Here is a 25,556-nt window from a genome sequence, read left to right on the forward strand (position 1 = left end):
TTTAATGGACTTTGGATTTAATGAACAAAATTTCCGGTCCGTATGTCATATGTGAAAGTTAACACCCTGCTATTTTTAAAATGCTTTTAATCTAGAGTAGCTTATAATTTAATTAACAGGTTATATTTTTGTTATTAATTCATTGTTATTTTTTAACATATTTTACCAAATAAGCCATATATTGGAGAAAAACACTGTAGTAATTTTGTCAACATAAATAAAAATTACATATTGACAACTATATTTAAATCCAAGAGTTGCAGCTCCTAAACAACATTCGGCGAATGATTAGCCCATGATCACACCACCTCACGAGGGGTAATTGGTTCTGTTGTCGCATGGTGTGACTTTCTGCAGCACTTTTAACACATGTCAGCCCATGTTCCTATGTGCGCTAAGCCACACCCCAACCCCCAGCCGTGTACATTTGTTGACTCTCAGTGACTGGTGAACGCATGCATTTACTAGACCTATTGAGTTTAATATGTGGCCCTGTTTTGAGTACCAGGCACCAGGCATTGATGAACTCATTTCCTCCTTTCAACAACTTTATGAGACAGCATTACTATTCCTATTTTACATATGAGGAAACTGAGGCACAGGTTGGTTAACTAACTTGCCTAAGCCACACTGCTCGTTTAAAGCCAGGATTTAAAACCAGGAAGTCTTACGTTCCTAATTATTTGCCAAGACTGAGCCTGACACGCTGAGCACAGAACTATGATGTTTGACAGCTGGTGCTTACTCATCATGCACTCTTGCACACTAGCCACCAGTCATAACAGCTTTCGGGGGGGTGGGGAAATTCGGTGGAAAAGCAACAACAACAACAACGACAATTTAAACCGAGCTATCTAATGGCTTAAATTTACTTCTGCAAAATTCCCATTACGCAGGCGTGAGGGAGGAAAACCTCTTTATCCGATTCAGGATCCCCACTGTCTTAGGAGTACCCCAAGAACTGGGTCCACCTGAGAGGAACCTTGGGCGGGGGAATGGGACTGAACACTCTTTTCGTCCTCTGGAAGAGAAGGTTGTGCTCACGGCCAGACGGAGCTACAACGCCGGAAGCGGCATCTCAGGGCAGGGGGCTGAGGAGCACCGCAGGTAGAACATGAGGCTCCCATTTGTGTAATTCTATTTCCTGTTGCATCTCTCACTAATGAATGTCACAAATACCAGACCGTCCAAAAAACAAATCACCTCCTCTATTGGGGAGCGCAGTGTGTCTCATTTCAGTGCTTTATGGTCTTCACAAATACATGCTGACACAATCAGCTGCGCCGGCCTGTAATTCCCGGGCTGCGTGATGTGTCAGAGCAGAAGCTGTCAGTTAGGGGACTGCAAATAGATGAAGACTGCAGAAAGCCACAGAAGGGCTTTGGAGATCTGAATGAAACTAAACAAGTTTTGTGCAGATGGAAAAGTAGATTATGATGCTCTCGTATTGAGGTTGCACCCTCTGCTGCAAAAAAGCAACAAAGGAAGTTAACGGATTCTGGTTTAAACTTTCGGATGTAGTATTTTAGGGGAGAAAAAAAGAGGATGAGACCATCTGATTCCAGTTTTAACGAGGTCACTCTGGGAGAAGCATTTGGGCCCTTGTCCTTTACTCCTGGCTACTAAGCATTTTGCTTTTTAAGTAACCTTCCCGTAGTATTTAATGTGGGAGTCACAGAATGGTGCCTCATTGGCTCAGTTTGGCTTATAGACATGATTTGAGCCACAATTTAAAAAAACACACAAATAGTTTCCAAGCTGAATAAGTCCTAATCTTATATAAAAATCCCTATTTATTGGAGTCTCCTGAAAAACATGCAGATCCAACATTACTGAGCAACATTCATTCATCCATCAAACGTCAATAGGGCACTCACTTCCAGGGACACTGTACTAGGTGCCAGGGAAACGATGGAAAGAAGTCCCTGCTCTCATGGGCTCCCTTCCAGGGAGGGAGAAGTACAGCTGTGTTTATTCTTGGTGCAAAGCATTCATGCAGCTGGTCACTGATTTAGATTGAGTGTAAGTCAAGGTGGCTCGGAGCAAGTGACGATAGAGCAGAGATTGGGGTGATGGGGAAGAATCCATCATGCAGAGATCTGAAAGGAGGAGGAGACATGATGGGAATAAGTTTGTTGTGTTCAGGGAACTGAAGGAAAAAGAGGGTGTCTGGGGGAGTAGAGTGGTGAGGTGAAGTTAGAAAGAACGGTAGGGCTAGTCCCCGAAGGACTATATTCAGAGGTTGAATTTGTTATCAAATGGAGTCATGGGAGGTTTTTTGCTGGCAGTGACGTAGTCTGATTTATATTACTAAAAGGCCTTTGCAAGTGCTCTGAGAGTCAGATGCACTGGAGCAGGAGGGGAGGCCAGGAGACTCAGAGACTACTGGGTAGATTAGGTGAGAGGTGATGGCCTGGGCTAGACGGGTGAGTGGAGGTGGTGAGAAGTAAGAGCAGTTCAGGATACATTTTGGAGAGTTCGTAGGACTCACTGATGAACTGGACATAGAAGTGAGGAAACAAGAAGGATAAAGAATGGAGCCTAGATTCCAGCTTTCCACAATTGGGTGGATGATGGTGAAACGGGAGGAGGAACATGTTGGGGTGGAAGGAATTGAAGAATTCTAATTGGGCCGTGTTAAGTAGGGTATATGGAGATGTCACAAAGGCAGTTGCCTCTAAGATTCTGGAGTTCTGGGTAAAGAGGAGGACTGGAGATGTAAATTTGTATGCTGTATCAGTGAGGGTCTAGCAAGAAACAGATGACACACTTAAAAGGAAAAAGGGGAATGTATAAAGTTGTGGGCAGAGTTAAGGAAAACCCACAAAGGATGGCAAAGTACCCAGAGTTCGTAGCAGTGGGGAGCCACTCCCAGGCCTAGTCAACGGGAAGGAGGGCTGTTAGAACGAGGCAGAGGGTGTGCTGTAGGAAAGGCTGCCTCGCAGGAGCTGTGTTCTTCCATTTTATAAGCTGGTAGCGAGGGGAATGACTCTTCTCACCCTTCAGCCTCCTGCTGGCTCCCCCATTAGACAAGCACAATGAGAAACCAGAGGACAAGGGGACCCTAAACACCAGCAGGATCCAGATCTGGTCTTGGTGATGTCAGTGGCAAGGCCCCCAGCTAAGGCTACTTGAGGAAGGGGTAGGTGAGCGGGAGAGGTCGTGGAGAGGAGAGCAGAGAGGGTTGAGGTGGGAGGAGGAGATAGGGCGTAGATCCTGAGAAGTGTACAAAGGCTCCTGGAATCCACACCCATGGATTTAAAGTGAGATCGCTCAGCAAGGTTGTTTCCCCAGCAACACTCAGCTGCTCAATGCAGGTGTGCAGTAAGGTGGGGGCTGTGAGCATGAGAGAGGCACAGGTGGATGGGGAAAACAAGGGTGCTTGCAAGGAAGTGCCACGTGGCAAAAATCAGCTGGAGCTTACATACCCTGCCCTCTCCAGTTGGGGGATGTGTCTCTAGGTCACCACAGACCCACACCTTCACCCCATTTCACTCACTAACTTTACCTGCCTGGTCCCTGTGGGGATTTTACTTTCAGAATCTAGCTTTGATTTATGAACTAGTTGTGCTTTATCTTTTCAAAGGTCTATTCAGGCTCGTCACCACCTCATCATCTCTTTAGTAGAGATGTGTTTAAGACCTTGGACACTGGGAATAGACTGTGTGGATTTGAATCCTGGTTCTGCCACTCAGCTGTGTGACCTTGGGCAGGTGGCTTAACTTCTCTGTTCTTCAGTTTTCTTGTCTGTAAAACAGAGATAATAATCACACCTCTTTCAAAGGATTGTTTGAGGATAAAATACATTAATGCTTATTAAATGCTTAGAAGAGCACCTGGCCTAAAGTCTGTGCTCTTCAAATGTTAACTATCATTATTAATATGAGTAGGAACATCAAATGGGGGGGCGTGAAATGGGCAAAGGACATGGAAGCACAATTGCTTCCTCCTGTCCTACACTTCCCCTTTCGAGGCAGGTCATCATTGATTGGGTTTTTAGCCACATTTCCACTGAGGGCAAACAATCAGCTTCCTTTTAATTTTTTGTGAAATAGAAGAAACCTGGCATTTGAGGAAAGAGTAGATGAGCTATTAGGGTGGAAGGAGCACGGGGCTTGAATCTAGAAGGCTTGTGCTGGCCAGGTTCCAGTACAGGATGGCTGTAGGCAGTTAGGACACCTCCTCCATTTCTCAATGAGGACACCGAAACCCAGGGATTTGGGCTGCAAGATCTCAGATCTCTTCCAGATCAAAAGTCTTAGCAGTGGTTTCCAAATATGCCAGTCCTGCAAAAAACATGAAAAGGAACCTGGGAATAAAGTAGTCAAGAAATGTGTTTATTTCTTTATAGCGCTGGTCAAGGAACGGCCATGTTTATCCCTGGCATTCACCTTCGTGGTGGGAGTGGGGAAGGTGCTAGGCCAGGAGTTTTGTTAGTCCCCGGACTCAGAAGGTTGTGAAGTTGTTCCAGTGAATTTTAGTGCCTCCCAGCACTGAGAGGACACAGGCCTCCGGCCGGGGCTGTTTTTCTAGACCCTGAGCATTTTAAATAGCGCTCGGCTTTATTCTGCCTCATCCAAATTAACGTGGACATGGCCAGTGCACTTTATCATCACATATTGACACTTAAGTCAGATGAGGGGATATTCCCATTGATTGATTGCTGTCTCTGGGCCTCCTTCTACTCACCCCAACCCTATAATACCCTCTGCCCACCCCATTCCAGCGGTCAGCTAAGCTGGGCCCCTCGGTGAGAAGAAAGCCTTCAGTTATTATATGATCTCGAGGCCGGAGACTACGGGACTTGGTCCAGCCAACTTTGCAGTAAATATGGGTGATGCGATCCCAGAAGGAAATTGACAGGAGCCCCTAGACCCATCACTTTTGATTTCCCCTTTCTAATCTCCTGAAATGCAAGGACGCTCTCAGAGTGACAGGGCGGATATTTGTATTTGACTGAGGAACGCCATCCTTGTGCCCCTTTAATATACAGTTAACCAGACGGAGGATTTCCGAGACGGATTTCACTTCCCACCCCGGGCTGCTTGCCCCGGGTTCCGAGGAGCAGTCCTGAAGGCTGCGCTCCGAATGAAAGACGGGCGAGCAGACGCACGGTCACATCAGCAACCTTTCCCCCAGTTCCTTTTCAAATGAAAGTTTATTAAAAGAAGCACTAACTCAAATCACAGAGACCTGTGTTTGAAATAAATGGTCTTGCAACAAACATTTCCGTCTGTAAACGTCTAAACCTCTCAAAAGATGAAAGGCAGCGAGGGCCGGCGTGTTTCATTAATTTGGCACCACGGTGGAGGAAATGTGGTGCTCATTTCATTTGGGCGGATTATGAAACATGTCAGTTTTTCCATTCTCTTTCTCCAGGGCATTTTTTTACTGCAAGGCCTGTCATGATGACATCACAGATCCCAAAAGAATAAAAAAATGCGGCTGCAAACGGCGTAAGTAGCGTTTCTTTCCCCCATCCCTCCCTCTCTCCTTCCTTTTCCCCGAATTCATTTCCCTTCTCCTTTTCCGATTAAAGAAACACTAAACATCAAGAGCTTTCTTGAATATGTTTATGTTTCACCCAGCAGTTTAAAGAGACATGAAATAAATACCTGTCCTCGCTTTATTAGAGCAGAGGTTGAAAAATCACCACCGCCAACACCTAGGCGTAGACCTAGTGCCCTGTCCCACTCCGTCTCTAACAGGACGCCTCGAGGGGTGTCCAGGCGAACACAGTGAGTATGGTGTGCGGAGAGGAGGGCAGCTAAGGCCATGGAGGAGGGCGTTTCTGCACCGTGATTCCCAGTGGGTCTGGGAATGCCCAGGGTACAGACTGCTGGACTAGGGCAGAGAGGAAACCGCGGGTGAGGACTCAGTCTCCCGAATGGGGCTGACTCTTCCCATTGGATGGCTGCAGGTTTCGGTACCAAAGGCCAGAGCTTCCAACTGCAATACCTTCAGATTGGCCCAAGGAAAGAACTTGGCCATGGCCAGTGGATTTTCTCATTGTCCCAGGGACCAATGTCAGACACCAATGATCTTTTGGGGTCCACGAGACTGGGCTCGGTGGCTTCTGGCACGGCCTACCTCAAACCCCTTCTACCTGCCAGTGGGGCCTCTTGAGAGGATGTCAGGGATGTGGGTTGTGACAGTGGGCCTGGAGCGGGCTTTGCTGGAGAAGGCCGTGCTGTTGGCGGTGATCACGTTGCCTTGCCTAATAGAGATCACGACCCTAGAGGAAACGGTGATGACGCCTGCCTTCCTATGTTTAGTCTTTTCAAAGCGCCTTAGGATCATTATTTGCTTTGCTCCTCACCATAACCCTGCATACTTGGCAGGGGGGGGGGGGTATTAATCCCGTTTCACAAAAAGAAGAAATTAAGGCTTCCAGGTCACTGACAGGATGAGGTGGCTGAGAGTGACATAGACCCAGCAGTCAGGTTCGGGCCTGCCCGAGGCCTCTCTCGGTGCTGTGCCCCCACCTTTGGGTCAGGAGACAGGGCAAAGTGTGTGACCGTGGGTCTGATGAGTAGGAGTGCAGTTATAAAGGATCGTCCCACAAAGTGCTTTTTCAGAGCAGGAACCAAGCCGAGAACCCCATTCCCGGGACATACCGACTGGCGGACACAGGGTTTATTACTGCACCCCTAGGGGAGGGGCACAGTAAATGCCAACCCAGTGAGAGGCCGGTGCCTCTGCTAGGGCTCAGAGACACGCAGCCTCGGGCAGATCCCTGTGCGGGGCACTCGGTCTGGAGCGGTGTCTAGAAATCTGCTCAGGCTGCTTCCCGAGTCTGGGGCAGCTGGGCCTGCGGTTTGCTCCCCCTTCTTCATGGACTTAACACACAGAGACCCCTCCTCTCAACGCTGATACCCACCAAGAGGGATATTTATGGAAATCTCAGAACAAGAGCCTCTGACTTCTTGGGGCCTGAGAATTCTTCTGTTCTGACAACAGATCGGGAAGAGTGTCTAAGGGTGCTAAGACACAGAAGGAACCCAGTCCCTGAATCAAAAGGCCCTTCTCAGCAGGAGGTCCACCCCAGCCTTGCCTCACTGGCTGTGAGCTCAAAGCAAAGCACAGCCCAGCGGACCAGGCATCTCCCATCATTTCCATCAGAAGCAACACCCCATCGGAGGGGGAAGTAAGACAGTGACAAGTGCAGGAGGCTGAACCCCTTTGTAAGGAGAGTCTCGCAGTGGCGTGAGAGGGGAGACGCAGGAGAGCCTTGAGGCCAATAATTCACAGAGAATTATTCACTGGGTCGCATGGGGCATCAGTGAAGCGCACTATTGATTCATCACTCCTAGAGTTTGAGTACCTTGTTTGTGCAAGGCGCTATTCTTGATGCTAGGGATGGAGTGATGAACAAGACAGGGCCCCTGCCCCCCTCCCCGCCCCCAATCCTTCACTCTAGTGAATGATCATAGAACAGTGATCATAGAAACAATGAAATCCATTCAGGTAGAGACAGGGGCTGTGAAGAGATTGGAGACTGCCTGAAGGTGTGAGGAACCCTGCAGAGATGCTGCTTTAGCTAGAAAGATCTGGAAAGCCTCCCTTGGGAGGTGGCCCTGACCCCGAGGCCCAGTCCAGGGAGGCAGAAGAGGGGGACAAAGGCCAGAAGTAGAAGTCAGTTTGCAGTGTTTGAGGGAAGGAAGACTGGCAGGGGAGCTGGTGGGATTGGAGAGCGGGGTGCGAGATGAGATCAGAGGAAGGCAGGTGCCGTGGTAAGAAAAGTGGGCTTTAGTCCTACAATAAATATAGCCGTTTTTAAGCAAGGAAATGACATCATCCATTCCTGTCGATCTCCCTGGTGACTGGACAGAGAGCAGAGTCGTGGGCAGGAGTGGAACAGAGGGAGGAGAGAAAGCTGTCGGACTCCCGCTGAGCTCTTCCTCAGAGGGACTGTAGTGGGACCCAGCAGATGAATTTTAAGTCCCTAGAAATGAGGATTTGGCCTCTAGGACATTCTCCCATCTTGGTTCTAGGCACGTAAACAGCAGCGGCCTTTAACATCATCCTGGACAGAGAGGCGCATAATTGTTTGAAACAATTTTACTCTCTTCATTTCCATTCACATTGGCTCAGCTCGAGGGGCGGATGAGCTCCCATCATGCACAGCACAGATTGCCACGGAAGGACTGCCTCTCCAACGCCAAGCCGGTGCAGCCAGGGTCTCACTCCCTTCGCTCTGCACCCTCCTCCCCACGTGGGCTCCATCTCACGGCAGCCCTCAGCTGTGAGGTTCATGTTGGACAACAATCAGAATTTCCCAAATATTGTTCTTCCCAATTAAAAGGACACAGCAGCCTGTGCCCCAGAGGGCAGGATGCAGGTGTGTAGGTGTAAGTGGTGGTTAGAATAAATGAGCTATTAAACATGAGGCATACCAGGCAGGTTAGGAAATGGGGGGAGCTAGGTTTTGGTTGCAAAGAAACTTGCCTTAGAAGGAGCTGGAATTGTCAATAATGAATTGAATGCACACTGCCCGATGCCCTAAGTTGGAGAGGGCAGCCGACCCACAGAGTCATTTGTCCAAATCTGTTAGGCCAGGTGTTAATAATCCACCCTGGGTGATACATCTCCACAAGGGCAGAACTGGTGACAGTCACTGGTCCTCATTCACAGCTTCCTGCCCCTCCTCTCCCAACCCCGCTCTCCCCTGTCCTCCCCACCTCCATCCCCCCGTTCACTTTGGTTCAATAACGTTGAACGTTTCATGTCATACTCTCTGGAGAAATACCGAGTGTGGCCATTCCATGCCTGGCAATTCTGTGGGAGTACAGTTTAACTCTTGCATTTCTTTCCATTTCTTCATAGCTCTCCATCAAGGAAGAGGGCCACATTTGGTGTCTGGCCAAGGAGCAAGCTCTCAGAATCCATTTACCCATTTTCTTTTTCTGTATAACGAACTTGGTCTAATGATTGACATTTTCTCCCCCAGCCTCTAAAAGTTGGCCAAAGGGTAGACTCCTCGGGGACAAGTCATGTCTAAATCGATGTGTTTGAAGGAATTTTCTTGAACTTCTAATCATTGACATATTTTTGATTTATTTTTCTCTTTGCTGCCTTGGAATACGGCCCCTACTCTATTTTAACCGCACACTGGTAGTGATATATTGTGAGTAACACGGGTTCCCAGCAGCCCGGAGTCCAGTCCCCCTGTCTTTCTCTAGAAGAGACTCTTCTTTTATTTTCTGTACAGTTTCAGTCTCTTTTTTCCTTGTGGTATTTATGTTGCATGTAGCAGTGACCCATGCCCCAACTCCCTCACCCAACAGTCTGCAGAGCAGCCTGGAGCTGGAGAACCTGAGAGCAGGACCCCCTCTGTCCGCCCCCCACCCCCAGCTTCTAGCCAGCCTCTGGCACTGTCTTATTTTTCTATTTGAAAATAAGACCTTGACAACAGTGTTTCTCGTGAGGGCCTGTCTCAGAACCTTGAGGGGACACTGAGTAGGCTGAGGTAATTACCACTGTAGCTCCAGACACCTCATCGATTGGGGGTCATTGTCACGCTTGCCTTTGATAAATTACACTTGGTCTCCTCGACTCTCGAGCTCGAATTCCTATCCTGAAGCAAACACATATACTACATATATATTTATTCCTGTGTTGTGAGATATATATATATATATATATATATATATATATATATATATATTTACTATATGTACCACAGTACTTTATATGTAAAAATGTACATTTTTATATATAAGTGTGGAGCTACTTTATAGAGAGAGTGATGTATTTATTACAATATATGTGCCTCTCTATATGAGAAAGTGCGGGCTAGAGAGTTAATTGGACACCCAGCTTTGCGACTGTAAGTATCTAAACGACCTTAATGGAGACAAGTACTCCCGCAGTGGTAATTATTTCCGACAATCTATGAAATCTATGAATCTATGAAGTTCCCTTGCTTTAAACTCAGGTTCCTCCTTCAATCAGGACCCACTAGGACATCCCCAGTTCCTCTGCAGGTGTTAGTCAGGTATCTTGGGAGATGCTTACTGGTTTAGCAAACATCTACTTGTTGAAGGCGGAAAAGGTGGCTCGAGGAGAATGTTCCGTTTCACCCATGAGCTCTGCAGAAGTCTGAGCACGTGGATGTGAGGCCCCGAGCGCCCTGACTCACTGGAGGAGTAGGGCCCTCCCACCCAGAGGTGCCCCTTTCAGGGCCAGCGTCTCCATGTGGCCTAGAGCGATGCTGCTCTCGGCGGCACCAGAAATGAGCGTGGGGTTTCCCTCATGTACCTGAGACCACTGAAGACGAGGGGCAGCCTGCAGCCCCGTTCAGGCCAGTGGCCCTGGGATGTGGAGAAGACGGCTCAGCACTTGGTCCTCTCCGACTCCTTTGCAGCAAGAGGCAGGTTGGCCGTCTGGTTTTGGCTTGTCTTCAGAGGCTGAAGGGGCAGAACGCTCAGGGTACAAACGAAAGAGAGCAGTGACCTTCCGCAGTCCCATGCCCGATTCTGCCAGAAGCGACTCTGCGGGCTCCCTTCACCTGCAGAACACCCCCAGGGGTGGCTTGAGGGCCATTTTTATTCCCGCAGAGCGCTGACAGAATCTAGCGATCCTTCAGAATCCGAGGGGAGTCTTGATGTCAGTCAATCAACAAACAACTCTAGTGCCAAATCCCTCTGCCTTCTCCCGCCACAATGTGGTGTTGAGAGGGCAGGATCGACCAGCTCGGAGGGCTCTGAGCTGCTGACATTAACTAGCTTTTCCTTCCCTCTCTTTCGTTTTGGGGAAAAAAAACACCTGCAAGACCTTTCTTCTCCCTCCAGAAGCTAATAGGAGGAATTTTGCTCATTTATAGGACTTGAAAGAATGCCCTCTGATTCCCAGTGTCACGTCAAGCAAACGCCCCCGCCTTACACCTCGGCGAACGTTTTCTTCCCTGGATGTTTTCCCTGTAATTTTAGTTGCAAGAGCATATGAGGCGCAGCTCCAGGGTGGAGGCTTGGAAGTAATCCTTCCCGCATTGGATTGATTTTAAACATGAGGTTGTGATCTGACAAGTGTCTATGAATTGAATGGCAGATTTTTTTTCTTGCCTGCCACAGTTTCCCCCTGAATTGCTCCATTTAAAACCTAAACTATCCCCCCTCCCCCGCCCCCAGGAGTTGGAAAACTCCATCTGAGCCTCTCAGCCCAGCACTGCTTTTCCTGCCCCTTCCAGCCCACCCTGGAAATTAAGGGTGTGCAATTGGAAATTGGCTGACAATTTGGTTGTGGATGCAGGAGGCAGATGGTGCTGAGAACAGGATGGCCTCCACGTCCCTCTTCCATGCCAGGCTTGGCTGGGAAGGGCAAGCTAGCAGAGGCCCGGGTTTGACAGCTCATTGTCAGTTTGATGCAAGGAAAGAGCAGTAACTAAAGCCCATCTACAGCAGCCACGTCTCCACAGGCTTCCTTCCTCACAATCACGACCTTTGAGGATACAGGAAAAGTTGTCCATGAGTATGTCTGAGAAATCTTCCAGTTTTACACCCGAGGAAGGAGTAAACCTTTGATGGTGGCCATTAGGGACATACTTACATGTTGGCTCTATAAATAGCATGAGGAAGTCATAATGGAAATATTGGAAGACTATTCACTTCCTTGTGGTGGAGGAAAGCACATAAAAGCTTTTTCCTCTCCAACCACAAAGCGATGAGGACAGAGTTCTTAGGCGGGAGGGGAGACCCAGGGTCTATTTCTTGGCAACCACATAACCTCTCTGAACCTGTGGCACCAGCCCAAGAACAAGAACCTTCTGATGTGGGCCAAGGAGAAAAGCAGGTCCCCAGGGGCTGATATTTCTGCTCTCCCACAGCTCAGCTGGCCTACGGGGGCGGCTCATTGAGCATAAAGTTCCCAGAGCCCTAAGATGGAATGACAAGAAACTGCAGTGTTATACACCCACCAGATGCACTCTTGTCTGTTCCCCGTCTCAGGAAGCTGCCTCGGGGCTTTGAGGAGACCCTGCCAGCCAGGGCTGCAGTGGGCCTATGGCTGCAGGGGGCAGTGTGCCACTTTTGAACACTCTAGGAACATCTCCTAGCTCCTCTCAGCCCTTTGACCCTGCTGCCTCCTCAACATCTCTCGTGAGAAGCTGCTGAATTAAAATGCCACTGCTCACATTTCAGTTCTTAGAGGCCTGCAGGGTCCTCTTTCTGCTCCCTTGCAGAGAAGGGCCAACGAGTTAGGGGAGGATGTTAACTGGCTGCCCTTCTGCACATGTCCACTAGATGTCCTCAGAGCTCTACTTTGTATTACCATTGAAATCCTGGGGAAAACTCCCTCTTCTGAGGACTGGGATTTAGGAAAGAGCATTGGGTGACTACATAATAAAGAAAATGAGCAAACACCAAAGGAGAGAGGGCACTTTTCGTGGCCAGGGAGTAGATATGAAATTTACTTCTGTTTTAAATAAATACTGAAACTTTCAAAGTTGCTCTTTGAAACCTAACCTTGGGAATTTTAAATGGCACTCTTGTTATCTGAAGTTAACCTTATAACCTACATCAGCTCTAGAAAAGGAAACAATCCCAGAGAAATGGAAATAAAATACCATTGATTCTGAAAATCCACTATTCTCTAAAACAAAACCAAAGGATTAGGAAGCCTGAGAGAGAGAGAGAGTTGAGGGAGACAATGGGTAGTATTTTCCAAATTAGGAGATCCATGACTTAATTTTGATGTAATTTTATTTTACAACCGAAGAGTCTAACTTTATACCCAGAGTGTCCACATCTCCTGGAACAGCTACCACCAGGGAGCCATACCCTCATCCGTTTTTAGTTCAAAAGCTTGTTCAGGAGCCTAGAAGTTTCCAGAGGAAGGCTCTGCTGCTGGGACACCTTGCGAGCCTGTGGATGCGCCACCAGATGGGCCTGACCTTTTAAGAAAGTGGACCTGGAAGTGCATAGGTGAAGACGCCTGACAGGGGGTCCGTGCAGAGCAGAACAAAAGGGCCACCCTTGCAGGCGGGGCCCCTGGGTCTAGACATTGTCACTGGCAAAGGCTTGTCAGTGTCTGGGGCTCTATCTTTTTTAACTGTTTCTGTCTTGTCTTTGAGCCTCTCATTGATCATTCTTGCTGATTTTTTCTTTTTCTTTTTTGTATGTGTGTGTGGTGCTTGTTTGTCTCCTGAGATTTCTATTTTGTATTTGGAGTGAGTGTGAAAGCGATGACTGGAAGCAATGGCGAGTAATAGCATGTTTTCCTTTTTATGCATATGCTGCTTTGGAATGTGACTGCTTATAATTAACATTTAATCTTCTTATAGCAAATGGTTTTCTGCTGCTTTGATGACCAGTTTCAGCCTGTTCCTGCATGCTAACAATATGAGATTTTAGAACAATGCATGGTCTCCAGAGGAGCCAGCAGAACAGTTGCAAACAGTCCCTGAGAGGCGCTGGTTTAAGCTGTCTCCTCCTGAACCCTTATCAAGTAGGAGGTTTAAATCACCCATTATGACGGGCATACCTCTGACAAAACCGTCTCAAAACATCCCACCCCCACCCTCCCTCCTCTTGTCCTTCAAGATGGTATATATATATAAGAACTTTCCTTCCCTATAAATGTGTCAGATTCTATTATTGAATATGAACCCAAAATGGCAGGATGAAAATGAAAACCAGGGACTGTTGCTAATGAGAAGCATAGCATTTCAGAGTTTGATGGGCTTCTCTTCTGCTACAGCATTTGATTAAAATTTTTTTCAAAACAATTTATCTACAGCGAAACAAAAAATCATCTTCGTTTCCCTCTTCTGTGTAAATAACAAATCAATATTTCCAGTAAGAGAACAAGGAAAGAAAAAACAAGCGAGGGGTCTCCAAGTTGTATACCAGATCTGGATGCATTTAAAATAACTTTATTTTCCTGTCTTCCGCTGAAGACTTTTTCCCTCTCTTGATTTCAGTAACTGCTGCTTGGGGGTGCCTGGGCATTCACACCATTCTGATTCAAATGCTATAGTAGAACCCCCCCCCCCTCCCTAGAAACCAAGCCCAGGAATGATGTCGACCACACACTGAACAGGGCTGGGGCTGCATGACGATGGTCTGAGCAACTGACTAGCCAGGATGCTAAAAGCACGCGTCACTTAAACGTGAGCCGCATCCACAGGAATGGAGTTGCTGCTGAAGAGATCTCTCATTCATCTCCCCCAGTGCCTGTTCCTCACAATCATAACGTGACCCCTGCTTGACAAATATACTGGATGGCAAGGCATAAAGGTCTTAGAACAGGACTTGACCCATTTGAGAGATTTAAACCCCTCTTCCTGGTGACTGTGAACATTCAAGGAGGGCAAAACCACAAGCCGTATTTTAAAGTAAGGGTGCAACCATGCTCCACAAAGAAAAAGAAAGGGGGGAAATACGGCTTTCCAAATGGAAGGTGTGGACGCAGGGAATAACACCTCCCTTTAGTCCCGGTTACTCTTTGGCTGTGATGCTTCGGATAAATATGAATTCTTCTCCCCCCGCGACCAGGGAGGGAAGCAGGCCAGTTCAGGCTCCGTGGTGAGCAAACGTTTTTGTCTGTTGTAGCTTCAGACGGAGGTACAGAAGCTTCTCATTGTACTTACCTGTACACTGGCGTGGAGGGTAAAGGTGAAGGACATTGAGAGCCACTGCAGTGAGGTCCAGCCACCTTTTTGTAGGCGAGCGCTTGAGTTGGGTCCCCACGCAGCAGGACCAACAATACTAGCTTTAGAAGCACTATGGATGCTGGGCGAGTCTTAATCTCTTACGTGGGAGCTCTTTTTTTATTTCATGTTTCATAATTTTTCATCTATTTTGGCCACTATTTTCTGCATAAGAAAAAATTATGATTAACCAACAGCCCGATTGCTTTCTGAATTCGGGGTGAGCAAGGAGAGAAAAGGCGATAGGATTTTCAGATCCTCCCAGCTTTGAGAGGAAAATACGCCCATGAGTAGCTGAACACGTTCCAATAGACCAGCCCCTCCTGTGCTCTGGGTGATGTTTTATTTTTGAACTGCCTTTCATGTCAACCATGCAGCGTTAGCCTTGAGTAGCTGCATTTCTTATGTGGACAGATTTGGATATTTGTTCTGTCAAGAGTAAACTTAAATTCCTGTAGGCATCACGTCAACCCACTCTGGGGAAGTTCGGCAGAGGTGTCCTGGAATCCTATATTAACACGTAATCGTTTCACATCTAATTTGATGAAAGCCTGTCCCGGGCTCTGCCTAGTGCCCAGGAATGGATGGGAATTAGAAAGCCTACATATTAGCTAGTTTTGCATCTTGCAAAAAGCCATTTATTGTACCCTGTCAGCAGTTCATTGATTGGCCGTGTGTATATTTTGTCCTCCTGTATTAATTGTGCCGGGGGAAAAATGTTGGTTACATCTTTGCTGTCTATAATGTGCTCTTCCTCTCATCCAAGACGCCGATTGTAATCACCCCTGCCCTTTTCCTGCAGTCACCCGCTTCACCGAGGGGAGAAAAATCATACACAACAGCCTTGGGGGATTATGAAGGCAATTTATATTCTCACTGCTTTCTTTTCATTGTACAACCAAACTGTTGCCAACAGTCACTGTGCATTTTTTTCTGGGTCAAGACTGTTAATGTGAACTAAGACCTGTGTTCAATCCCTTCAGCTCCCTTCCAGCCGCCCTGCTGTGTGACCTTGCCATTAACTACCGCTCTTCCTCTCCTCTCATCCACCACGCGGTTATAGCCAAGATGTCCATCTACAAGAGAATGAGACGGGCATGTTGTTTTGATTGCGGACGTTCTGAGCGTGACTGCTCATGCATGTCAGGCCGTGTGCGTGGTGACGTGGACACCCGTGAGCGAGCCTTCCCACTTTCTTCTGTCTCTGTTAATGATTGCTCCACCAGTTTCCGTGCCTGTAAGTTTAACCCCACACACACAGTTCGGTGTCTGTGCTGTCTGTGGTATCATCCCCGTCTTGTGTCGTGCCCTGTGGTTCTGTCAGTCAGTGTCCATCCCCGTGTGACCTCGTATGTGGTGATATGTCACCCCAGTTGCCTGTGTCACTGTGTACGTGCCTCCCTTGCCGTCTGCTAACGCGTGCTTCTTGGAATAGCGTGTGGGACTGTGATGTTACAGTCTGGTGACAGTCTCCTTCTCCCCTTTAAATAAATATAGATGAAAATTAAGGTGACAGCAAATCAAATTCAATATTAATATAGAGATGTGTGGAAATGCCTATCTTACTATTTGGGGAAAGCTGAGCCATTGGATTGGGTCGAAGGGGAGGAAGGAAAATGGTGTAGCGAGAACAGGCCAGCTCTAACTGTAAATTCTTTTTAATGAGTTTAGATAGTTGCCAAAATACAGCAGGATTTCAATGCAGGAGGATTTTTTGACTGTGTCCCCCTAATCTGTATCTCGTTCCCCCCGTGCCAAATTGTGTCCTGTGCACTGAAAAAAACTGTTCTCCCAACCTACTAGTAAATAAGCTGGTGGAGTCTGGAGCTCCCCCTCAGAACGATGACTAATTCAAAGCATCGTTCCAAATTTACCTTTTATTTTTCCAAAAATGTAGCCCCCTGTTTAAGGCATCTTATAGCAGTTGTGATTCCGAATAACCAAAACCATAAGCAGCGAACCTCCATGAGCTCCTTGAGTGTGTCACACGGGCCCTTGGGGTCAGCCTTCTTGGTTGCCTGCACGCTCAGGGCTGTTAAAGGGCCCGTGGAGGTCCTGAGCTGGCAGCTGACGGAGCTGAGCTGTGCCAGGTTCCTGAGACAGCCCTCATCTCCGTCCCCAGCCGGGGCTTTGCTGGCGATTGCTGACATGATTCCTAGGTGATGTCCCTGAAAGCTCCCGCTTGTACAGAGCGACGCTGGGAAGGGGGTGCGCCTCTGACGGCGGTTCCGCATGAGGACCTGGATGCCATAAATGTAGCTGCAACCTTATCTTCACATGTTTGGTAGCTTGTAGGGCAGAAGACAATCCTTTTGTGCTTCATCCCTTCCTCTTAAAAGCAACTAACACATTTATCGGTGACCGTATTGCCATCCAGTGTCTCCCCTAAGTGCGCAAAGCCGGTGGGATTAAACTTCCACCTGCTGGGTTCATTCCCCCTGGCAACAAGGATGGAGAAGAGCCCTCCGCTCTTGAGCATTTTCTCCCATAGAAAACTGGCCCCACTCACCTGTGCTGACGTGGAAGGTGGTCCCAGCCCGGTGTGCTTGGGTGACAGTGACACCGAGGCCCTGAGGGCTGAGAGAGTCCTAACTTCACCGTGTGCAGTGGAGAAGGGCCCCTGGCCAGGTGCTGGTGTCCGTGCCTGCAGCTCAGGTCTGAGGCGTGATGTGTGCGTTGAGCTGTCTTGGTGTCATCTGGAAAAGTTAGATCTAGGACCGAGAATCATCCTCTCAAACTGATGATTCACTGCCTCCCCAGCACAGTGCCAAGGAACAAGACTCATTTGTAAAAGTGATAGCTAATGGAGGCTGCACTGAGAGGGATTTGGGACTGTCTAAGTCTTATCTTGACATTGCTAAAAAGGAACTTTTAGAAAGAAGGTCCGCTTTAAAATGTGTCTTACAGATGCCACAGTATGAATTCTTACCCCTTATTCTCATCGTAAGAGTTCTCTCTCGTCCTGTGATACTACCAAGGTGTACTCCGTCACAACCACACAAAGAATTTGTGTGTCTGTTACGTGTGGCAAGATGCCAGCTTCAGAGACATGAGCTGGGGCGGAGGAGCGGCGGGGCGCGCTGTGGTGGCACCAGTTGGCCACTTGGCTTTGACTGTGGAGAATGTAACCGTCAGCCACTGGGCTACCCTTCTGCCCACGGCGTAACTGCTGTTTCCAGATAATTGCTGGGCTCTCAAACCTTGGCCAGAGGTTCAGTGGAGGAAAGGAAGGAGCCACTCGGGCTGTGAACTAGGGCTTTGTGGTCATGTCTTGGCCAGGGTCACCCATTCCAGTCACAGCAAAACCTGGGTGAGGCCCATCATACCCAGTGTGTGTAATTTCCATTTTTCCAGGAGAAGCCATAATTGGAGGGATTTCTCGGCTCTGCAATTTAATCTTAAGTGTTGATGGAGGCCAGGAGAAGAATAGCTTGGGTTGGGATTGCCCTGTGCTCTCAGAAACATCCTGTGAGGGAGCTTGTTGTCCTTCCTGCCCCTCTGAAATCAGCCCCACCGTGGAAATCATGGGGCTTCGGGCTGCATGTGGAAGCCTTAACTGGTACTGACAGCTCGGGGTTAGGGGGGGTTGCCTCCCCTGTTTCATCAGTCTTTCTGCCGTCGTCACTCCATCAAACAAAAGCAGATTTCATCCATGCCTGTGTGAGATCACTCACCTTTGACCATTAATAATAAGTTAGGAAAACCCATTCCAATTTGAGCCCCTTGATGCGCCCACATAAGCCCTTCTTCTCCAATTAAAAAACGTCTATCTCTATGTGGAATTCTACTGGCAGAGCTCCAACAGCAACCCGGCCTTCCCGCGAGGCTGGTGGGTTGGGTGGTGCCCGTTTGACAGAGCTGGTTGACTCAAAGAGCAGTGGTGAGAGCGGGCTTTTCATTAAATATGAGCAGATGTGAAATGTGGAGGGTTTGACAATTAGAAATGGCAGGAGAAGGGCCCTTGAATCAGAGTGAGGTCAGATGGGCGGATCAGATTACTTCTCTTACATTCTTTGGTTGTTCTGAAAATCATTTTGAATTAGTGTCAGCGGAGCCATGATGGGCTTTGCCCTTTGTCTTTTATGCTGGGGCTGTATTGTTTCCCAAGACACTCATTAAAGGTCATTATACGATTACGGAGCCCGCTTTGGTCGCAGTTTCCCCATTGAGCCAGCGTGCTCCCGAGGCTGCCTAATTCGTTTCTCTCTCGCCTTTCGTCTCCCTCTTTACTCCTTTTTTTTTTTTTTTCTTATAAGGGGAAAGATTTCCGTTTTCAAGGGACATTAAATTGAAACACAAAGTCCCATTATGTGTTTTCTGAAGTGGGAAGAGAAGTAGCCGGCTCCCAGAGGAGTGGTAACGTATTAAAGTGTTCACACAGTTTTAGAAATCTGCCTGCCAACAGCAGGACCTGCCTGCTCCGCTCACCTCTCCTCCGAGGTGTGGCCCATTACCCCCATCGGCTTCCGTTAAGTCAGGGGCTGCTCTCACGGGCGTCTCCTTCTATTCATCTCACCAGAGATGTGCCAGACTGTGATGATAAAAAGATCTGCCAAGAGGAAGGAGTCCTTTACGAAAGACTTAAAAGACAGTGTCAGAAAAGGAAGGCAGAGTGACCAATGAGGGTTCCGAACCAGGCTGTCCCGCCTGGGGCAAGACTGCGCTGCTCAGGGTGGTAGGCTGGGCGGGGTGCACCTAGCGTCCCTGACTGGTTATTCCGACTTGGTTTCCACTTCAGAAGATCCTCGGCGGGAGTACCAGCTCTCTTGAAACCACTCATAAAAATCTTTTTACAAGCAGCTGTGTTCTAGTACCATCAAATATAAAAATATATGTCTAGCAACAGACACACATATAAATATAGATTTAGGTTCCAATCAGTTCCACTTCCCCTCAATAAAATTTTGTAAAATGGTCCTTGTTCTCTGTTCGGAATTTATTCTTCTTATTTGTCTTGCCTGCGATCTGATTGCTAAGTCTAACAGAAAGGGACAATTAAAATTGTGACGCAGTGACAGCACAGGGCCTATCGATTCAAACCTGCTGAGACCTGCCTGACAGGATGCTGGCCGCACCATCAGTGACAGTGGCATGGACAAATGAATCATGTGCTGGGAGAGAAACAGGTCTTAGACTTGGGCTTGGAAATAGTTTTAGTTAAAGTACATGTGTGATCGCTCACACCAACCTTTGCATTTACTAATAGTTTAAACCTGCACAATTGCTTAAGCCCCTTTCCAAAGCACTGTAGCTAATTTTAAATGGTGCATGACTTTTACTTCAGCTAGAAATTTAATGCAAGGAGACATTCGACTCCAGGGGTTAGTTTGGGACGAGAAGTCCGATACAATTGGGTTGAAGGGAGACATACCCAAACCAGTTCAGTGTAATCTTGAGTCTTGTCAGATAATAAACAACAATCAGCTTATCCCGAGCAGCCTTTGGTTTGTACAGGCAGAGAATTAACATCATCAATAGAACTGAAGCCACTTGAGTGAACTAATGGCATTTTGAAGTGCATGACATCAGATACTGGGGCAGAGGCTGGGAATAGCTCTAGGAAGGAAAATGTCCATAATAGGACACACCCTGTGCTGACAGTCTCCAATGCCTGCTAAAGGGAGATTTAATTTATGCATTTAAACATCAACAGCCTATCATTATCTCATTCCTTTTATGTATAGTTTTGGGTGGTTTCCTCCAGCTCCCCAATCCTAAATTTTCTTTGTTTATTTTACTTGTAGTCTTTCTCCCTCCCCCCATCCCTTCTTTTCCCCCCCCCCTCTCTCTCTCCCTCCCCCCATCCCCCATGATACTTTGGATCATACTCTAGTTCTTGAGCTAGCCATGGCCCATGTCCTGATTTGGCCATTTACAGTTTGTTTCGTGAGGTGAACACAAGGCAGTCGGCCTGGGCAGCCACGTAACCCTCCCCGGAGACTAATGACAGACCGGGAATGGCCTCTTAGGGCACCTTTGTTGGTAGCAGACGAGGCTACAGAAGCCAGTGCCTCTCACTTGCTTTTGTGGTGGCCGCGCCTAGCAATGAGCCCACTGGAGATCTGCCTTCCTACGCGCTCTTTAAGTCAGCATTGTCAGTCAGCAGCCAGGCTTAGGGCACACCTCCTGTGAAAGGAACCCCTTGAATTGCCCATCTCTGATGAACTCCGAACAAACCAGGTTTTCGTTCTTAATAAACAGATGAGTTTTGTTGTTTTTCGTTTCGCATCCGGTGATGCAGTGGACTTGCATTTTGGGACCTTGTGCCTCCCTCCCCTCCCCCTCCCCCTCCCCCGGTAGTTTTGTGGAATTCTTTAATATTAATATGCTCTGAAGTGGCACCACGTATAGATCAAAGAGAAAGGGAACGGTAGGCAAATGGCAGCCAATTTTTCAAAAGGAATCCTTTGAAACACTTGGGAGACGAGAAGAGGAAAGGTCAGATGAAGACAGAGGAGAGGGTCCGTGGTGTGTCCCCCGGCACTTGGACACCGCCCTTTCAGGGACGTGCTTTCACAGGTGACTCGGCTCTTCAGGGACAAACTAGGAGAGACGGTGGCGGGCCACCAGTAAGCCGATCAGGGTCCCTACGCAAGGTGACATGGAAATGAGGTTTGTGTTTTTATTCAGGACAGTGGCCAGTTGTCACAATACTCACCCTGACAGCTCCTACCACCAGGCAGCGGATTCTGTCCTACCTCCACGGTGGGGGACAGGTGGCCAGTTAGCTCTCCATCTTCCCCTCCTCCACCATCTTGGGCGACAGGTGCCAGGGCCAGCCTGCCTTTCATCGCGCCCTCTTGTCAAGGCTCTGCCTTGAGCCCGATCCTGACCTTTACTGAATGAAATGAAGTCCTGATGAACAAGCAGAGGTTTGAATCAGAGCGGCTCAGAGCAAATGTCAAGTCCATCTCTGCTCCCTCCTCCACCTGTGCCAGGAGCCTGGAGTAGACCCAGTCTGGAGTCTGCAGTGCCTTAGGCTTTATGGGTCTGGGGAGACATAACTTATTAACAAAGAGTTATTAAATTTTTATCAATTTTACAACACAATGTAAATGCCTCCTATGAATCTACATTGTATTCATTATCATTTAAAACGTTAATTAAGTCAAAGTTGCATTTAATTTCTCTCTAAATGGGCCTCTGGGAAGAGGCTTTTAGAAACATCTGTGGGAGCGTGTGGCTCCCGGAGACAGGGAATCCCCAGCCCGCACTCAGGGTAGCCCCGGAGTTGATTGCAATCCCGTGTCTGTGGCTAATTTGTTGTGATGTGACTGGGCATTGTCTCAAATGAGTGTCAGGCCAGTAATGATGTAAAGCCACTGGAGAGAGGCTTGGGGGCGGGGCGCAGGCCTCACTGCCCGCCTCCTGGTCCCAGACATGAGGGGCTCAAACACAGCACCTTTGCCCCCATTCTCCCTTCTCATGTGGTGCCCGTCATGTCGGCTGGATGCTTCCTTCATCTGAGATGCATGTCTGTCATCTGGCTCATCCATTTCAGGACATGTCCCAGCATGCTCCTAGGAAAGGTCTTAGAGTGTGGGGCTCTGACTTGCATTTAAGCCTAGAAGCAGTGAGCTCAGTGCAGGCTCCTGGGAACCACTTTCACATGGAGTCAATGCAGCGATTATAAACGGATCGTAGTCACTGGTGAGGAGAGAGGCCTACTAAGACCTGCTGAACCTGCTTCCCCCTTTTGAGGCTAGGCTGATGTTTTTGCCTGGTCTGAGTTTAGGCTACTCTTTAGAGAGCTCTGCTGTTATTGTCCATGCATTCCATCTCCCAGGAGCCCAGGCATGTTAACGGGGGGTACTAGGAAATTGGATAACTGCTGAACTTGGATTCCAGCTCAGAGTAGACTCAGTGGAATCTGTGTTCTTCACTCTATGTGATGTAAGGCACTCTGCCAATACACCGAGGCTGTGTGTGTACCTGTGTGTACACATGTGTACATGGAGACATGTGTGCATGCTGTTAAATTTAATGCGCAGAGCATTTGCTGCATTGCAGGCACTGTTCTATGTTCTTTTCAAATATTAATTGAATCCTTATCATGAGCAGCTGAGGCACCTGTAAACTGAGTGATGTACAGATGAGGCAACCGAGGCACAAAGAAGTTAAGTGACCTGCCAAGGGCCACGCAGCAAGTCAGTGCTGGGCTGGGATTTGGAAACAAGCTGGGTGACGCCACAGGCTGTGGAGTAGGTTGAGTTACACAGCTGAAAATGACCCAGAGGTTTGTCTATTTCCAAGGAAGGAGAACAAGATGAGCATTTCAGTAATGAAGACTCAAGACAATGAGGGCAGTGCTGGGAGAGAAAGTTGCAAAGTGCTTGGCCGTGCAAGGTCCCAGAGCTCACCTCCTGTTGGTCAGCCAGGGGAGGGTCCCACAGGCTGTGACATTCCAGATGTGCCTTGGAGAACAGGAGAGAAAGAGTGTTCTGCCTCATAGCACAAGAAAAGCGTGGCAGTGGGGAGGTCGGGAGCCCCTGGCCAAACAGCTCGTCGCCCAGTTTGGCTGGTGCTTGAGTCCAGTGCAGCAGATTTCAGGGAGTGGCGCCCTCAAGGGTAAGCAGGGCCTGTATGGACAGGGGCGAGGCCGTGAGGGTTTTGTTCTTCATCTGAAATACAACAGAAAACACTCAAGGTGTTTGCTCAGGGAAGTGATGCCTGGGGCTGTGTTTTGGGAGGATGTCTATGGTAGCTGTGGAAGAAGGGACTGGAGCCCAGGGGGCAGTTGGGAGACACCCCTTGTGAGGGTGAGGACCAGCAGAAGGGAGGCTGTGGCAGAAGGAGGCAACACCCAGCGGCTCTGGGAAGCCTTGGGGAGGAAGGCTAAGACGTGATTGCCAGTCTAGGACTCTACAGCTGAAGCACATTATCCACACGCAAAGCCAAGAAGTTAAAATCTTCGTAAATAACGTTTAATTAATAGCTCTGAAGCCGTTGAATGCCTTTAGGTAAATTTCATGAGCATAATTCTCCCCAGCTGGCCTAGCAGTCACTGCGATACCTGCCTGGGCTCCTCCTTAGTGGAGGAGAATTTACTGAAGTCTCAGCGGGACTGGAGACCTGCAGGGTGCATCCCCCGCCCCTGGTCCTGTGGATCGGTTCCATCTATTTCCTTCTTCCTCGATCACCATTCTCCTCATTTCCAGTAAGATTCACTTCTTCAGTGTGTTGAAGGCGAGAGAGGCAGCAGCTCTGTTGCTGGCATGAATGCCATTGGCCCAGGCTGGGTGGCACAGTCAAAGCAAGTGGGGGCCAGCAGCTGGGATATGTGACCGGCCCTGAGGGTCTTGGCTCAAGCCGCATGCGGTAGCTTCAGTTAGAGCTCATGGGAATTATCTTTTGAAATCCCTGTGTATGCCAACAAGACCCTTTTCCTCTCCTCTTTCTCGGGGAGACATCAAGTCTCTTTACATCTAGAGAGGGAAAAATATAAAGTACTTTGCATCTCATTCTCTGAAATCCACTGTAGTTTTCAACCACTTATCCTTCTCCAGAGGAAATCCAAAACACATTTCCTGTGAGGCGCTGCCACACAGAGTTCAGGGAAGTCGTGTGGCATTTCAGGTCCATGGCACAGCTTTCTCCCAAACCAGCATGTTGAATCACCTAGATCAGTGGTCGGCAAACTGCGGCTCGTGAGCCACATGCGGCTCGCGAGCCGCGGTTTGCCGCTCTGTTGAGTAATGAGTTTGCCGACCACTGACCTAGATAATCAGGGACTCAGCCGTCCCTGCATTTGCTTACAAGAGTTCTGTCTTCCCAGCCAACCATTTCCCCAGGAGGACTCTAAATGGGCGAAGAGCAGCATTGCTGGGCCCACATAGTTGAAATCTCAGTGAGAAAGTCCCTTTCGTAAATAGCTAGACAGGCCTTGTGTGGAGGGAGGGTCTAGACATGCCCGTAGACTCTGGCTTTGAGGAGGCATTCTGATGTCCAGCTCAACAAGCTAGGCAAAGGATTTGGAGAGCCCCCAGTGGCCTTTCCTCTCTGAGCAGCTCATGCAGTCCTCCTCCTGAGGAGCTGTCCTGCAATCTAGGAAACAGCAAGAGAAAAACGCCCCTGGCCTCTCCTAGGAATCCTGAAAGCCCCCTCTCCACCCCCTTAAATACAGGGGTGGGGGGGGGGGTGACTCTCACCACATCTTCTTGTAGCTACAGAGAAAAGCTCTAAGCCAGCAGTCGCCAACCTTTTGGACCTCATGGACCACCAGTGGTCTGCGGACCACTGGTTGGCAACCTCTGCTCTGAGCTCAGTGTGGAAGCTGCGAAGGCTTGTCTGCACTGATGGCCAACAGCACTGAGAGACTTTCAGTGAAGTGACAAAGACTGCTCATAAGACCCGTGCCTCGCAACATGGACAGACAGTGCAGAGAGGGGCATCTGTAGAGACGGCGTGGCCGTCTCCTGGGAGTGGAGCTGGCAGCTGGCATTAAAGTCCTCTCCATTTTGGCCTCTGCAGGCTTTCTGCCTTCCTTCCCTCCAAGGTCAGAAATGTAGCATGCTGGCATCCTGGGTTGGGCTTCATGTGTTGGCAAGAGTACTTGAATAGGAAATGGCCTGAAGGTTCCAGGTCAGTAAATATTTGATGAGTAAAAGGATGAGTAAATGAAGGGATTCTCAACCATCAGTTAAAGGAAAGGTGGTATGTCAGAAGTAGGATGGCCCGGATCTGTGACATTTCCTAAAACTCTCTAAGTGGCTTAAAATACACCTATATCTCTAATATATATATATTAGGCTAAAAGAAGATTAGGTGGGAAAATGTGGCAAGAAAATCAAGAACGTAACTGAAGGATCTTGAAAATTATCAACTAGTGGGTACAATTCGTATTTCTTGTGAAGGTAAATACTGGGGAAGAAGAAAAGAAGACAAAGACGGAAAAAAGTCACAGGCAAAA

The 25,556-nt window shown here is 48.4% G+C and overlaps 1 protein-coding gene across 21 annotated transcripts in view; it reads left to right on the top strand.

Moving 5' to 3' along the window:
* KCNMA1 (potassium calcium-activated channel subfamily M alpha 1) overlaps positions 1–25,556 on the top strand; it is a gene marked incomplete at both ends in the record, with an annotated part of 694,964 nt that overhangs the window by 565,216 nt on the left and 104,192 nt on the right. For 14 of the 21 annotated variants that reach the window (XM_079794087.1, XM_079794084.1, XM_079794085.1 and 11 more), the window contains one exon: positions 5,380–5,456. In XM_079794087.1, coding sequence (XP_079650213.1) covers positions 5,380–5,456 — 77 coding nt within the window. Of the gene's footprint in view, positions 1–5,379; positions 5,457–15,710; positions 15,885–25,556 lie in introns of all 21 variants that reach the window. The other 7 variants (XM_079794081.1, XM_079794070.1, XM_079794088.1 and 4 more) reach the window with 1 other exon arrangement.

This window comes from Cnephaeus nilssonii, assembly GCF_951640355.1.
Source record: "Cnephaeus nilssonii genome assembly, chromosome: 16".
Taxonomy (NCBI): Eukaryota; Metazoa; Chordata; class Mammalia; order Chiroptera; family Vespertilionidae; genus Cnephaeus; species Cnephaeus nilssonii.